The following is a 16,048-nucleotide window of genomic DNA, read 5'->3' on the forward strand; positions in this document are numbered from 1 at the left end:
TTCCTTCCTTCCTTCCTTCCTTCCTTCTTTCCTTCCTTCCTTCCTTCCTTCCTTCCTTCCTTTCCTTTCCTTTCTTCCTCTCCTTTCTTCCTTTCCTTCCTTCCTTCCTTCCTTCCCTTTCCTTCTTCCTTTCCTTTCCTTCCTTCCTTCCTTCCTTCCTTCCTTCCTTCCTTCCTTCTTTCCTTCCTTTCTTTTTTTAAAGATAATTTATTGTCAAGTTGACTACCATACAATGTATACAGTATGCTCTTGGTTTTGGGGATTCTTTGCTTACCATACAACACCCAGTGCTCATCCCAACAAGTGCCCTCCTCAATGTCCATCACCCATTTTCCTCTCTCCCCCGCAACTCCTCCCATCAACCCTCAGTTTGTTCTCTGTATTTAAGAGTCTATTATGGCTTGAGGGAGGGAGCTCCCTCTCTGTTTAAAACTATTTTTCCCATTCCCTTCCCCCATGGTCTTCTGTTAAGTTTCCTAAGTTCCATATATGAGTGAAAAACATATGGTATCTGTCTTCTCTGAGTGACTTATTTCACTTAGCATAATATCCTCCAGTTCCATCCATGTTGCTGCAAATGGCATGATTTCATTCTCATTGCCAGGTAGTATTCTATTGTATACATAAACCACATCTTTATCCATTCATCAGTTGATGGACATTTAGGCTCTTTTCATTGGAACTTCATTTCTAATATATTGATTCTTCTGTAGGCATTGAATGGAAAATAAAAGCAGCTTAGAAAGTGCCATCACTGTAGATTATGGGACTCATTTCCCCAGACTTAATTTTCCTTCTCTGGCTTGTCTCCCAATGTAGCTGTTACAACTAGGAGGGGATCCTCAGACTTAGACCTCCAGAGCTCTATGCTTGCCTACTCCTCCTTATTTCCTAGAAGCACAACCAAAGCTACATTTCTAAGCCCATTAGGTACTATCTGGAAGTTGCTCCCGACGATGGCTTCCACCATCTCTTATTCTTGAACCCCTGAGAAGCAACCTAAGTGAGGGTGGTGATTGGAGAAGGGCCATCTTCCCAAAGCCAGCTAATCACACACTGTTGTGCTTTGTCCAGTGTCCTGTGGATCTCACTGGTCCATTCTTGACCTGTGCTCTAATATCTGCTCCTTCTGCCTTTATAATATGGCCCATGTCACTGCTGGAGAATTGCTGAAGACCTGCAGAGCATCTGCATAAGTTCCAGAGGCTCCAAATTCTCACCCGGGGGACCTGTTTCATATTTTCTTTTTTTTTTTCAAAAACTTTTTTAACATTTATTTCTTATTGAGAGATAGAGTGCAACCATTGGAGGGGCAGAGACAAGGGAAGACACAGAATCTGAAGCAGGCTCCAAGCTGTCAGCACAGAGCCTGCGAGATCATGTGTGTCAGCACACAAACTGCAAGATCATGATCTGGATACTCAACCGACTGAGCCACACCCCTGTTTCACATTTTCATCACCAAAAACCCCTGCAGTTATTTTAAGAGCCAGCTGAGTACTTGGAACAGAATTAAATATTTAATAAATATTGTGGAATGAATCACATTCATGAAAAAATAATTTATCTCCTTTTTCTTTTTAGCTCAGATAAGAAATATGGTTTTTAGTCAGAGTCTTCTGATCAGCACAAAATAACCAGGGTCACTGTGCAGAGATGATATGATTTTGTGACATTAAGGTAGTTAGTACAGCTTATTTCCGGTACACACATAACTTCAATAGGGCTAGTAATTGGCACAGACATAAAGAGCCACCTCCCTGTACTGCCTTTGTTAGAAGACCTGGATCAAAGCTCACTGCATCCCCTCCAGCATCCCTCTATCATCTCTGAACACCCCTACCAGGGACTACTCTATTCAATCCACTTGGATGTGCATTAGTTTCCTGTGTTTCAAAAATAGTCCTCATAGCATCTGACACATCCTGAAGGCCTTATCTGGGCATTCCTTGCAGTGACAAACAAAACGCTGTCTCACTTGGGCAGTGTGGACAGTCAGACTTGCCTTGGGAGTTCTGGCATGCAGCAAGCAAATAACCATGTGGCACCAGAGAGTCTGGTGCTCTTCTCTATCAGCCCCTGATCAACTGCGTTACAGAAACCCTGGGAGCATCGGTCACCATTTTGGTCACATAGAAAAGTCCTTCTGCATCCCTATCTCTTCCTTATCCCTGCTGTTCTGGTGGCCGCCAAGTGGGCTTTTCCCTCACATCCTAGTGGCTGGGAGGAGGGAAGGGATCAATATGAAGGGGAAAGGCAAATACTTGGACCTGGTACCATCTTGGTCATCAACTCAGTGTGACCTCAGAATCTCTGATCTCCAGGAGGAGCATCTGGGCACTTTGGAAGGGACAGTTGTTGGCTGTGTGGGACTGTTATGTGCAGTTCAGGGTGTTTAGTTTACGTGACCTCTGACTACTAACAGCCTAAAACACCTCTAGTTCCATGTATATTCCTGGGAGGGGGCTGCCCTTGTTGAGTCCCTCTGGCTATTGATCACCAGTTCAGTCTCCTCCATTGCTGACATTCTGATGTTCTGGGAAAAAACTGGGGGCTCTGATCTCTTCACTTTAGACACCTTTCCTCCCACTGTGCCACATGAGATCCCCTTCAGTCAACAGCCTTAATTTCTAGACCTTCTCTCTCAGCCATCCTCACTGCCAGTCAAAATGTACTCTTTCTGCCTCTTACCTCTTCATGGCCTGGGTCTCTGCTAGATGGGGTTATCGCTAACAAATGATTTCTACCAGTTATGTTAATGGTTCAATCCATCAATGAAACTGTGTGATCACTTGTTTTTCCATACATAGACTCTTAGATGCTGGCGCTGGAGTAAATGTACAGATCAGTTTGCAAATGGGAAAACAGTGCTGGGTGGAATGCAAACAGTCCAGGGTGTTACTGGTTCTAGTTAGCTCCTCATCGCTTTGTGCCTAGTCCTGACTTCCAAATTTCCTCTCCTAATCGTTTCCTCAAGCTGATGTTGCCAGAAGATTCTTTTTTTTTTTTTTTCACGAGTAGCAGCTAATGGCAGAGATGGGCTTTAGGATGAAAATCCTGGCTCTGCCCTTGCTACCTATAAGACTTGGTGTCATTAACCTGACTCCTGACAAGTCAGGCACTCCTGACAAGTGCCTCCTTACAGATAACCTCAGGGAATAAATTGAGATAATGCTTGTGAATTTTCTGGTACAAGCAGATGTTCAGGATGGGGTAGTTATTATTATTGCTGTTATCATCAGCATTACCATTTCCTCTTTCTCCTCTTATTCAAAAGACGGCAGTGCCTTCCTACTGCATAGAATATAAAGTACAAATGCTTCCTCTAACCTGAAGGTCCCTGATCTCCCTTTTGGTATTCTACTGATTGGTCCCAGTGAGTCCTGCATGCAGCCTAGCGGGCCCTCTCTGTTCCCCCGCTCCCAAATCTGATCTGCACGCCCACACATTGTCAGGTTCCGAAGCCTTGGCAGTGATAGAAGCACCTACAGAATGTGAATTGCAGCATAAGTCCAGCAAACTCTCACTTTTGCCATCAGAAGCTTGAGTCCCTTCACTACCTGCTTTGCTGGATCAACAATTAACAGCGCCAGGGCTGGGCTGTCCAAGGAGACCGTACCTCTTGATCAGCAGTCTTCACCCATCAAGGGTGCTTGGGAGTGAGTGGTTGGCAAGAGTCAGGAGGCCACTTTGGGGGGATCTGGTTCTGTGGCTATTGGCTGAGTGAGTGTAACTCATCTACCTTCCGTTGGGGACCTCTTTGATCTTTGCTACAACTGGATACAATCAACTGTCCTGGTCTTTCCTAGTGACTAGGGAGGCCTGGGACTGGCTTCTGCCATAACAGAAAACACACAAAGAGCCTCTGGGAGGGCTATAGGTTTGCCTCAACACGAAGTTTATTTGCCTTATGATGCTCTGATGTATGTTTTGGATAGAATTTCCCCCCATGGGACCGACTCATGTCTACTCTGGCTTCTATTCTCTCTCTCTCTATCTCTCTCTCTCTCTCTCTCTCTCTCTCAAATGTTTATTTATTTTTGAGAGAAACAGAGTGAGTGGGGGAGGTGCAGAGTGAGAGGGAGGCAGAAGTTCTAAAGCGGGCTCTGTGCTGACAGTAGAGAGCCTAATGTGGGGATAGAACTCATGAGCTGTGAGATCATGACCTGAGACAAAGTGGACACTTAACTGACTGAGCTACCCAGGTGTCCCTAGCCTATATTGTTATCTTTCCTCCCTGAATTCCTGGCATTTGGTCCTCTCTGAACTTCAGCAATAACATCTCTTAACATCCTTCTCTGGCAGTTCTAGGACAGGCCTGGTGGCCCCACTGCATTGCAGGTGTTTTGCTGTGGCCTGAGAACATAACCCAAGCTACCACGCCATTTAACAGATTCCACAGCATTGTGAGAAGCTTGTAGGGACCAGACCATGGCTGGTTTGTGGGCCCTTGGGTTGATTGGATGTACCCAGGAGAATGGGCTGAGATGTTGGTGTCTAAGATGGGAGAACAAAGGCTTAAGAGCCATTCCGAAGGGCCTCCATGCCATGGGTTAGCATAACTAGATCTTCCCACTGGTGTGCATCCTATCTGAGTCTAACCCACCAGCCAACTTGGAGACTTCATGTCTCCTCGCTAAGTGGTAGGGAGCCAGGTATGACCCACCTCATTCAACTCTGATGCTCCTTGTTAATTAAGGGAAAAGTCAGGCTCCCTAATTTGGCTGCCACCACCCAATGGCTTGGGACCCCTTTCCACTGCTGGGTTCTCTAGAAGAGTCTAGGCTCTTGCCCTGTACCCCCTCTTATCCTTTCTCAGAATGTCCCGTAGGCAGCAACATCTTTTGGGTCTTAGATGCAATAGAAATGTCACGACTATGCCATAAGAATTTCTAAGGGCCCCATGTGCCCATGGGTACAAAGATACAAATTATCTTAAGGAAGAAGTTGACTGTGTATAAATACCGGTAGTTGAGATAAGGCAAAAGAATTATGGGTTTGAGCCCTGGTTCTGTCACTTACTGCATGTATTAATTTCCTGCAGCTGCCGTAACAAATTGCCACAAACTTAGTGACCTGAAACAATGCAAATTAATTATTTCACCATTCTGGTGTGCAGAAGTCCAAGATCAAGGTGTCATTCTCCCAAAGACCTTAGGGGAGGAAACTTTTGTGCCTCTTTCAGCTTCTGGTGGCTCCACATACTCCTTGGCTTATGTCTGCATCAATCCAATCTCTGCATCCCTCTTCAAATGGCCTTTCTCCTCTGTGTGTTCCTTATAAGAACTCTTGTCATTACATTTGATGCTGTGCAGATAATACAGGATGATCTGGTCCCGAGGTCCTTCACTTAATTAAATCCAAAGAGCCCCTTTCCAAATAAAGTCACGTTCCCAAGTTGCAGGGGTTAGGATGTGGACATGTCTTACTGGGAGATACTATTCAACCCACCACATCTAGTGCCCTTGGAAATGTCACTTACCCTTTCTGAGTCTCAATTTTTACATCTATAAAACAGGGACAATAATCCTTACATCATAAGGCTATTATAAAAATTAAAATGAAAGCATTTGCCCCATAGTAGATGCTCTATAAATATTTTTTATTATGTGGGCTCCAGTCCTGTGAAACAGAAAGCTTTCAGTTATAGCTCCCTTAGCTATGCATGCCTCTGCCTATCTCTGGAGTGTCTCCTTTTCCCTGCCTTGGTCTTCCTTCTCAACCTCTCTGACCTATGTTCTCTACCTGGTTCTTCATGTTTCTATAACTCCTAGCACAATATCTTCCCTAGAAGTGTGGAAAGCACTCACTCATATCTGTAATTAAATTGTACCTTAAGGCTAGTTTGACTTTCCCTGAGTTCCCAGGACCACGGAGTACCTGGCAGCTAGCATCCAGTCCTCCTGGCCGCAAGGGAAGAGCTTAAAAGGCAGAAGATCTGGATTCCAGGGCCAGGTCTACCACTGAGTAGCTGTGTGATGCTAGCCAAGAGTGCTAGCTTCTCTAAGCCTTGGGTTCTTCATCTGAAAATGAAGCTGATGATGCCTGTCTTGTTAACGTGGGTGACAGCAGTTGTAACCTGTGCTACATGATTGGAGGGCCTTCATTATCATTCCCAGCTTAGGCTGAGGGACACAGTCCCTGATTCCAGGTACCCACTTCTAGAGAAAAAGCCCAGTTCAGTCCCCACTTATTTCTCAGAGTGTCCTTCTCTGCCCCACTACACTTACTTGGACCCCTACTTCATATCCATTATCTAGGTTAAAATCTGATGAGGCTCCCTATTTTGGCAAGGATCCCCTCACCCTGCCAGTCACCTCGTCAATCAGCCCAATCAGGATCCAAGATTGTGTGGAATGGACCCTTTTGTCATGGGGATATCACTTCCAGGCCCTGTTCAGGGACCCACTGGTACTGTCAGGATCAGCTTGATTCGAAGAAAGAGGCCCATTGTGCTGCATGGGGATGGTGCTGGGCTCCAAAGAACACGAAGATACTGCAGGGAACAGAGCGCTTTGACCTGGTTTCAGCTCTTTGACCAGAGCCAGTTAACCTGGCTTCAAATCTCTGTGTTTTTAACTCTCTAACCTCATTACCAGGAGCAAACCACATAAACCCTTTCAACCTCTGTTTCTTCGTCTGCAAATGACAATGACCATCCTTAATTGCAGGGATGGTGAGGACCAGAGGTAGTGACTCTGAAGCAGGTGTGTGGGGGCTGGTGGCCACCCTGAGGAAAAAGGTGGACAAAGGGAAACACATTTATTAAGTACCTCCTTTTTGCTGGATGCTGTACATATGCTTTTCTCATTTAATTTGTGCAATTTGAGGTCAAATTTGTGTTAGACTCCATATGGGTCTGGTCCTAAAGCTGAGCCCACTGCTCTCAATGGTGCCCGTTCCCATCCCAAACCAGTATAGACCCTGGTCACCAGTGGGAAAGCACCTCATTAAGGAAGGAAAGGGGCTCTGAGTCAGTCTCAGAGTCCTTTTCCATGTGAGGATGCAGGCATTGAAGCTGTTGGCTCATGTCACCCTCTGCTGGCACATGACCACTGAGAGTGGCTATATTAGTTGGCATTCTCCAGAGAAGCAGAACCAATAGGATGCATACAGAAAGAGATTTATTATGATGGACTGGCTCATGTGGTTATGGAGGCTGAGAAATCCCACGATCAGCCACCTGCAAGCTAAGGGAGACCCTTTTCCTTCCCTGCTTCTCCTGTTTCATCCTCTCCTCCTCCTTTACACTCTCTGGTCCAGCATCAACCATAGATATAGGACTTTCTCACCATGCTCCCCCACCTCCAGCTTATGTTGTTCCCTTAGCACAATGCCCTCCCTGCTTAATTCCAACTGATCAGTTAGACTCAGTTCAGGTGTTGCTAACTCCAGGGGTCCCTTCCTGGCCCCCCTTGGAGCCATACTTGTGCTGAATATGAAGCTCCATCTCTGTGCCCCCACAATAATGTCACATGCAAATTTCCATCTCTGTACCAACCACATTATGATGACACTATTCTTTAATAATGTTTGTCTCTTCTCGTAGTTTATCTTAAATGGGGTCAGGGAGAGCTTAGAATAGAGGTTCTTGGTGGGTAGTGGGTGAGAGGCCATGCAAAGTAGTATTTTGACATCTTTTGTCCAATTCCCTCTCACCCCATATCAGAATGGGCTGGGAGTGGGAATAGGGAGATGTTCAGGACACTGAGTTATTTTGTGAAAACCTCCCTAGTGATTCTGACTCAAGATTTGTCTATCACCCTAACCTTGCTTTGGTCCAGCTGCTGAGCTGCACAGAGAGACAAATGAACAGCTCTTGACACATATGGTTTTGGGAAATCCATGTCTGATACTCAGGGGGGCTTGAGACTAGAAATCTAATTATGAAGCTATCATTAGTGCACGGAAGACTGAACTTGCATGTGATGATGTGGAAGAAGGGGGTCTGTGTTTGGGAAAGGGAGAGTAAGTATGTAGAAGTCCTGGAGGTGGGGGCAGCTCAGGTATGTCCTGGGATTCCCTCCCCAGTTATGTAAAGACCTTTTTTATGCGAATAACCTGTCAGTGGTAAAATGCTCTCTTCCTCAGATTTGTGACAGCGTCCTGAGCTGGTGACAGACCTACTCTGTGACTTTCAGCCAGATTCAACCCTCACATTCCAGAAAATATGACTCTTGCTGGTAGGTACAAAAACTGTTTATGGAATGGGGCGCCATACGTTTTGTATACACATAATATGTACTTACGTAGTCACAGAGAAGGATAAAAGACTGACATGAACTATACCCAAGGGTTAACAGACATTATCTCTAGATGGTGGGGGGGATCACAATAGAGCTTTTCTTCCTTTTACTCATCTGTGTGTTTAAAAAAAAATTTTTTTTACAATGCACATGTATTATTTTCACACTTAATTATGGTTTCAACTTGTAAAAGGAAAGGAGAAGGAGAGTGCCTGGGCACCGTGCTGGGTTTAGCTGAGAACCGAGGGTGTCTGAGCATGTGGACCTTAAAACAAGGCACGCTAGCACCAGGGTGGTGGGGGGACAGGCAGGACCACATGCCAGGGCCGGGGCAATAGTGGGCTGGACTTCACCATATCAGCTCTAACCTGTGGCTGCTTGGCTTTTAAATCATCTCCTGACACGAAGAGACTAGACAGTAGTGGGGGTACTCCCTCCAGCTCTCATGGGCACCAGCACTTGCACTGGGAAGGTCAGGAAAGGCTCACAGCCTGACCTTGCTACCCAGTGAGGGGCAAGACCTGAGGAATGGTGGTGTGCATCTTTACCTTTCAGAGAAGCACTGCCGAGTACTTTGACTAAAATGGAGTGTGGATTTCCTGCATTTTGGAGCAAAGTAAATGAAATATTCTGGGCAAGTCTGAGGATATAGAGAACTAGGTCCAGGGTGCCAGGTTGGGGCTTGTGTTTTTTACCTGAGGGCATTTTGCATTCAATACTAAGAAGGGAAGCAATGTACTCAGGAGAAGATGGGTCATCTGGTGCTCTGGAAGCTCAGGTTCTTATAAGGTGGACGGAAGTGGATGTGAGTCACATACAGGGATCCTAAAATGGGCTGCTCAGGGAACCGGGGGCTGGGCCCCCAGGAAAAGGGTGGATTTGGGTGGTTTAGGTGCCTTTATGAAGCTTGCTGACCCCTGGCTGCTCAGGCACCCAGACTCAAACAGAGGCTGATTTCTGAGTCTAGGAGGGGGTCACCATTTTCTGCTGGTGTTTCTGCAGCCTACAAAGAGAAAATGAAGGAGCTCCCACTGGTGTCCTTGTTCTGCTCCTGTTTTCTGGCTGATCCTCTGAATAAATCCTCCTATAAATATGAAGGTAAGTGAAGGCCACAGTTGGGAGAGTAACTTGAGGAGGATTCCTGGGCTCGTATCCATGAGTACCACACTCCTTTCCCAATTTTATGAAACTCTCCTCCCTGCATCAAGTTTTCTTTCCCAGAGCCAGTAAAATCACTGCGGCTGATTCTGAGGGTCTAAGCCTCAGGTGAACGCTGGTGTACAGCTGAAGCTGGGGGACTAGATCTCAGCTGAAGGTGAATCAGGCCCTCTACAGAGTGCTCTTGACCTTAGATTTTCTTCATTCATTTAACAAAGGAATGCTGTGGAGGATGTTGAGGTGAAGCAGACAGAGAGATTCTGCCCTTCGGGAACACCTAGAATAAAAAATGAGATGCAGTGTAAATCACTAGATTCCATAGTTGATAAGACTCCTTAGTGAATGGTGGAGAATGTTCTGACAGAGTGCAGAGCTGGGGAGGGGAAATCCACCTGCAGCCAGTCAAGGAAGCTGTACAGTAGCCATGCTGCCTGGGACCTGTGACAGGGTCCCAGGACACTGGCAGGGAGCACTGAATGGCCACATTCTGCTCAGGGAGGGGTGGGAAACAGGTCACCTCTTAATTTCCTTGGGATTAAAAGGAAGGGACAGGTTTGTTTTGGAAATGAGAGATGGGAGTGCTTGGGTTACCTGAGATTGTTTTTTCTGTCTAGGCTGGTGTGGGAGACAGTGTAGGAGGAAAGATCAAAGCCAGCGGAAAGACAGTGCTGACTGGAGAGAAAGAAGAGAGCAGGGTAGGAGGGAGCAGGGGAGAGGTGGCAATAGGCTGAGCCATCAGATTGGTAGTGGGACAAGGAGTGGATGGATGGGGGATGGGGGATGGGCAAATGAACCACTGGCTGCCACTGAGGACAATGTGAACAAGAGCTCAACTATGGGAGGAGCCTTGTGGCAGAAGGAAAAGCAAAAGCTGCTGCTACAGCCATTATTAGAAACCGCAATGCCTGGGATCTCTACTCTTGGAGACTGAGCCCTTGCTGTGGCTACCAGCCCCTTCAGCCCCATTCACCTTAGGTGCCTAGTTCAGAACCAGCCCAGAACCCTGGTCATTGATTTGCCTTGGGGACCCCAGACCTCCCACATATGTGTGCATGTGGTCATGCTTTTGGGGCACCAATCTAGTGTACAGGGGGTGTATAGCCCCTTTTATTGCTTTCTTCAGCAGACACAGTGGACCTGAACTGGTGTGTAATTTCTGACATGGAAGTGATTGAGCTGAACAAATGTACCTCGGGCCAGTCCTTTGAAGTCATCCTGAAGCCACCTTCCTTTGATGGGGTTCCCGAGTTCAATGCCTCCCTACCCAGGCGGCGAGACCCATCACTGGAAGAGATCCAGAAGAAACTAGAAGCAGCTGAGGAGCGAAGGAAGGTAAGTGCTCTCCTTTCTTTCCTCTGTCTCAGCATGATGGGAAGGACTTAGAGAAGACAGGTAGTGGCCTTGAGGTGAGGTCAGGTCACCACCAATGTACAAATATTTAGGCACCATATCACATGTATAGGGCAGAGAATGAGGCACCATTGAGGTGAAGTGAAAGATGTGGAAGTACCTGGTCTCTAGGAGCTTACAGTTTGGTTAGAGGGAAGACACTGAATTATATATGCCCAAGAGATGGCTTTATATGTACACTGACAAGATGATGACATTGGCAAACACTACGGATTTAGTGAAAAGCTAGACAATTAAGGAAAGGGATCCTTAATTGGGGGAAGGGGAAGAATGTCATGATGTGGTATACGTCCTCCCCTTGTGTGTCTTCCATGTTTCCTATTGATTCTTCTGGCTCAACTCTGCTGCCATCTTTATGTAAGCTTTTCATTTTTTAAATGTTTATTATTTTAGAGAGAGAGAGAGGGCGCAAGCAAGTGGGGAGGGTCGGGGGTGGGAGACAGGATCTGAAGTGGGCACTGTGCTGTTAGCACAGAACCTGATATGAGGCTCGAACTCATGAACTCGAGATCATGACCTGAGCTGGTCACTCAACCGACTGAGCCACCCAGATGCTCCAATAAGATTTTCATCTTTGGAGCAAAAAATAATCTCCCTTGAAGTCCTATAGCACTTCCTCTCTACCTCTTAGGGCATAGGTCACATGTTAGTCTGGGTTAAACTTATATATGTCCTATCTCTAGTAGACTTTTTTCTTTCCCAAGTTGCTAGGATAGTGCTTGGCACTTGGTATATCATTTAATATTTGTGGAGAAAGGAGGAAGGGAAGGAAGGAGAGAAGGAAAGAGGAAGGGAAAGAAAGAAGGCAGTTGGACAATGAGAAAAAAGAACTGAGGGTGTGGTGGGAGAATCCAGAGTGTCCCTGCTTCCTGACAATGTGCCAGGGACCAGGCTCAGGGAGGTGTGTGTTCTGGGAATGCAGCTCTTAAGCTATGGTGGTGAAAATTCACCCTGGTATGCTCACTTTCAAGGGCCTCTTTCTCCCTTTGTGCTTCCTTAGTACCAAGAAGCTGAGCTCCTGAAACACTTAGCAGAGAAAAGAGAACATGAACGGGAAGTGATCCAAAAAGCCATTGAGGAAAATAACAATTTCATTAAGATGGCTAAGGAAAAACTGGCCCAGAAGATGGAATCCAATAAAGAGAACCGGGAGGCCCATCTTGCCGCCATGTTGGAACGGCTGCAAGAGAAGGTAGGTGGTCTTGGAGAGAAAAGAGACTCCCAGAAACTCTCTTCCTTCCATGACAAGTATAAAGGGCCTACATATAATTTCTGGCAGTAAACAGCCTCAGGTAGGAAAGGGTATGTTTCTGGTAAGCTGAATCTTTAGAGAGTTCCAAGGGAGGTTTTGGGAAGTCATAGGCAAGGAACATGAGCCGAACTTTGGAATTCTTTGGGGGATATTATGCACAGCTACACAATTGAAGTTTCTCATTGTCTTAGGGAGATTAGACCTATTATCTTCTAGAGAAACCCTGTATGATGCAAGGGAGTAAGGACAGATAAGCAGTTGTACCTTCCTGGCTTCATCCTTCAATGGATTGATTTGATTTAATAAAAGATGAAGATTTGGACAATCATGCTTGGGTCTAAGCCAAGGGCATGATAAGCTGAATTGACCATTGAGCAGGAAACCCTATTCTCTCCAAACCTCTTGATATGGACTGAGTGAATCACGGGTCTTTCCAATATTCTGCCTTTTGTCAATAAACCAACTGGTGTCACCTACATAGGAGACGCGTGAGAGACTGATTGGTCCCATGTGTCAGCAGAGTAACAACTCGTTCTGCTGAGAACACAGTGGCCACATTTCCTGAGTCTCCAGGCTGCCCCAGTTTCTCCTGCAGCTCCTGAGAGGGCTCCAGCTCTGTGTTTTATTTCCAGGAGCCGCCTGCTGCGCGGTGACTCCCGGGACCCGATCGGTGGCCTCGTCCCATGGTGAGCAGCGTGGTCCCCATTCTTTTCCTGCCCATCCGCCTAGAGTCTCAGGCCTTTGGCAACAGCTACTAGAAAGATCGGTTTATTTGCAGGGGATCTGAATGTTGCATAGGCCCTGCCTCTGGCCAGCATGTGGCAGCCCTTCCGCTCTCCCACTCCACCCTTCTAGGGGGAAGTAAGGTCTTCACCAAGTATCAGAAGGGAGGGAAGTGATATGGGTCAGATTTCAGGCTTCCCGCATTACTGAGGGCTGGCTAAGAACAAGCTCTTGCAGGAAAATCTGGGATTGTGATTAAATGGGGCATGGGATCTCAGGCCAAACCCAGAAGAAATAATTGAAGCTAGAGCCATGATATGGTATTTAAAAGATGGCAAAAACCTTTCTATTTTTTCATACCCCTATCTTCACAACAAAGCCATGAGGTAAGCACAATAGTGTTATCCTTATTTAACTGATGGGGTAACCATGTCAGAGAAGGTCAAATAACTTGACCAGGGTCACACAGACACTAAGCAGTGCAGCTGGGACCAGAACCCAGTTCTCTGGGTACGTAAGACCAGGGGACCCTTTCAACTCCTATTTCAGGAGGACCAGCCCACAATCATCCTGTTGGCCTTTGGTCAGAGAAGGGACCATTGGAAGCCAAAGAAGGGAGCCCAGAAATCTAGAGTTCTGCCCAGAGAGCTCACCTGTAGAGGTAGATTTTGAGGGGGAAAGAGATTGAGAAGGCCCCCACTCTGAAGTAATAGCTATGGTGGTAAGGAAAGACTAAAAGAAGCAAGATGTAGGAGTAAGAATCTGAGTGGGCATCACTCTTTTGGGATCATGACCCCTCTTCACTCTTGATCACTGATGAAGGTAGGAGGCGGAATAAGATGTAGATGTGTGGCTTTGGCCCTGCCCCAAGCCAATGATTTTTGTGTCGGTTTCTGTGTGGATTACTGACCGTCTGCAACAGGTTCACCTGTTAAAGCTACATATCCTTGGACCTTACCTCAGACCTACTAACACTGGCTCTCTAGGGATGGGGCCTGAGGATCCAGCAGTGTCACAAATTCCTTAGGTCATGCTGATTATGTGGCAAGGTTTAGAACCACTGCCTCTACACACCACTACCCATACTTTTCCTAGGGCCATGGAAATTTCTAAGGCCTCTTTAGGGATGGATTCCTAGTTTAAAATATATCCTGGGTTTTTGGACTGCCTTAGTGGGCCTAGTCCAAGATAATTTTTGATGTATGGATATGATGATACCCGGATGATGGCGAGGGTCTGATAGAGACAATATTTACTGAGTGTACCTGCCATGTACAAGGTGCTTTGGGAAGAATGAGGAAATACAAAGAAGAAATAGGCATGCTCATTGCCTGCAAGGAAGACACTGTTCAATAGGGGGCCCAGGCAGATATGTACAATGAGCAGTGACAGAAAGCAGGCCACGATGTGCCCTGGAGGTGAATACTAAAGTCACAGAATTCTAGAGGTAAAAGGAGCTTTCCATTTGTAGCCCTCTCTTTAAAAACCAGGAAGCTGAAGCCTGACGGGTAGAGTGATGGGTCAAGGTCGCAGGAGCTGATGGGTCTTTGAAGTCAGATCCCATCTCTTGGCTAATAGGCTGTGAAGCAAAGAAGGTTTTCATAACCCACTTTGTGAGACAGGCCAATTTTTGGAGTTGGGTGACATTTCTGAAAAATTTTCAGTCAATTCATACCTTAAGAGCCCTCATCTTTCACCACTAGACTTAAGAAAACAACTTGCATGGAGGGAAGGGGAGGACAACAATGAAGGCTGTGGTCACTTTGCAAGTGTGGGCGGGGGACACTTGTAATGAGGCCTGTCTGTAATGCCATCTGCTCTTCTCACATAGCGACACCCACCTGCTCCTCACACTGAATCAAGCAATACATTCAGTGAGAGCTCAGGATGGCCAGGTGAAGGAGGGAGAGGCCTATGGGCAATGGGGTCACTGTGAGGTGGGTTACCCACGGGAGGTTGGCCCCAGTCAACGAGCTCCCTGGGGCGGAACCGATCACCTGCCACCTGCCAGTCTGACCTGCCACCTTCTGCCTCTTCTCAGGACATCCTTGCAGACCTTGTGCTTCACTTCCTGTGGCGGCAATTCTTTACTTTGAGTTCTTTTGCCCCATCAGCTTCCCTTTATCCCTCTATCCACGGGGAAGCCTGTGTGACCTGCCCTTTTCTCTCCCTTCCTTCTCAGGACAAGCACGCGGAGGAGGTGCGGAAAAACAAGGAGCTGAAGGAAGAGGCCTCCAGGTAAAGCCCAGAGGCCAAAGAAGTTTCCAGAACAGCCGGACAGCTCCAGCAGCTCCGCAGTTCCCAAGGCAGCCTCGTCCACTGTGGGCTGCTCTCCCAGCACTGGGGTTTGGGGGGAGGGGGGTCGCCAGGGGTGTTTTCTCTGCTTTTGGTGTTTGTACATGTAAAGAATTAACCAGTGAAGCCATCTTACTTGTTTTCGGGGAACAATGATGGGTGGGAGAGGGGAGAGAAAGAGAGAATTGGGAAAGAAGATGGAGAAGGACGCACGGACATTGCAAACCTGCCCACCGCAGACTCAGGTCAATTCTTTGGCTTTTCTTCACGGTGAATGTTCAGGCACCATGTTGAGGGAGGCTGCAAACGGGACAGAGTCCGGGGTGGGGCAGCTGCTGCAAGGACCGGCGGCGGAAGAAGCCGAGGGAGAGGGTGGGGGAGCTGTACGTGTTGCTGCCACCCTGCAACAGGTGGGATGAGGTCTGAGTGTGTGTGTGTTAACCATCATCTTTTGATCATCATGACTAATGAAATATTTACTCCAGGTCTCCTGTTCTTTATTTCCTGAATTTGTCCCTTGAGTGATTGATGAAATATCCTTGAATTTGGCATCCACACATCGGGTGGCAGCTGCCCTTTTTATTCCTTAGTTTGGCCATCAGAGCATTTGGGAGATGCTAGGGGAGGTGGGTTAAACATGATAGACTTTGGCATAATTGAAGAGTTTGATTTTGCTTTTCTCCTCCCTCTCCCCCTCCCACTCCTCTCCTTCTCAAGCTCCTCCTTCTCCTCCTCCTCTCTTCCCCTTCTCCTCTTCTTTCCCTCCTCTTTATCCCTTCCTCTTCCTCCTCCTCCTCCTCTCCCACCTTTTCCATCTCTCTCTCCTTCTTCTAAAACTCCCTTTGTGGATTGTCCATTATTGGATTGAATTCACTGAATTGATGAGGAAAGAAATTACATCTTGCCTGATATGGGTTGACATTTGAATGGTCCCCAACATGTATTATAAGGAAGTTCTCCTCCC

At 46.9% G+C, this 16,048-nt stretch overlaps 1 protein-coding gene across 4 annotated transcripts in view; it reads left to right on the forward strand.

Moving 5' to 3' along the window:
- Positions 1 to 15,570, forward strand: part of STMN4 (stathmin 4) — a 21,508-nt gene extending 5,938 nt beyond the window's left edge. The window contains exons 2-8 of one of the 4 annotated variants that reach the window (XM_039217372.1): positions 8,092 to 8,183; positions 9,249 to 9,344; positions 10,019 to 10,099; positions 10,528 to 10,736; positions 11,815 to 12,006; positions 12,699 to 12,752; positions 14,972 to 15,056. In XM_039217372.1, the coding sequence (XP_039073303.1) occupies positions 8,171 to 8,183; positions 9,249 to 9,344; positions 10,019 to 10,099; positions 10,528 to 10,736; positions 11,815 to 12,006; positions 12,699 to 12,719 (612 nt within the window). In that variant the 5' untranslated portion in view covers positions 8,092 to 8,170 and the 3' untranslated portion in view covers positions 12,720 to 12,752; positions 14,972 to 15,056. Of the gene's footprint in view, positions 1 to 8,091; positions 8,184 to 9,248; positions 9,345 to 10,018; positions 10,100 to 10,527; positions 10,737 to 11,814; positions 12,007 to 12,698; positions 12,753 to 14,971 lie in introns of all 4 variants that reach the window. The other 3 variants (XM_039217371.1, XM_039217374.1, XM_039217373.1) reach the window with 3 other exon arrangements.
- The last annotated feature ends 478 nt before the right edge of the window (positions 15,571 to 16,048 follow it).

Source organism: Hyaena hyaena, unplaced genomic scaffold (assembly GCF_003009895.1).
Source record: "Hyaena hyaena isolate Hyena2069 unplaced genomic scaffold, ASM300989v1 scaffold_682, whole genome shotgun sequence".
Taxonomy (NCBI): Eukaryota; Metazoa; Chordata; class Mammalia; order Carnivora; family Hyaenidae; genus Hyaena; species Hyaena hyaena.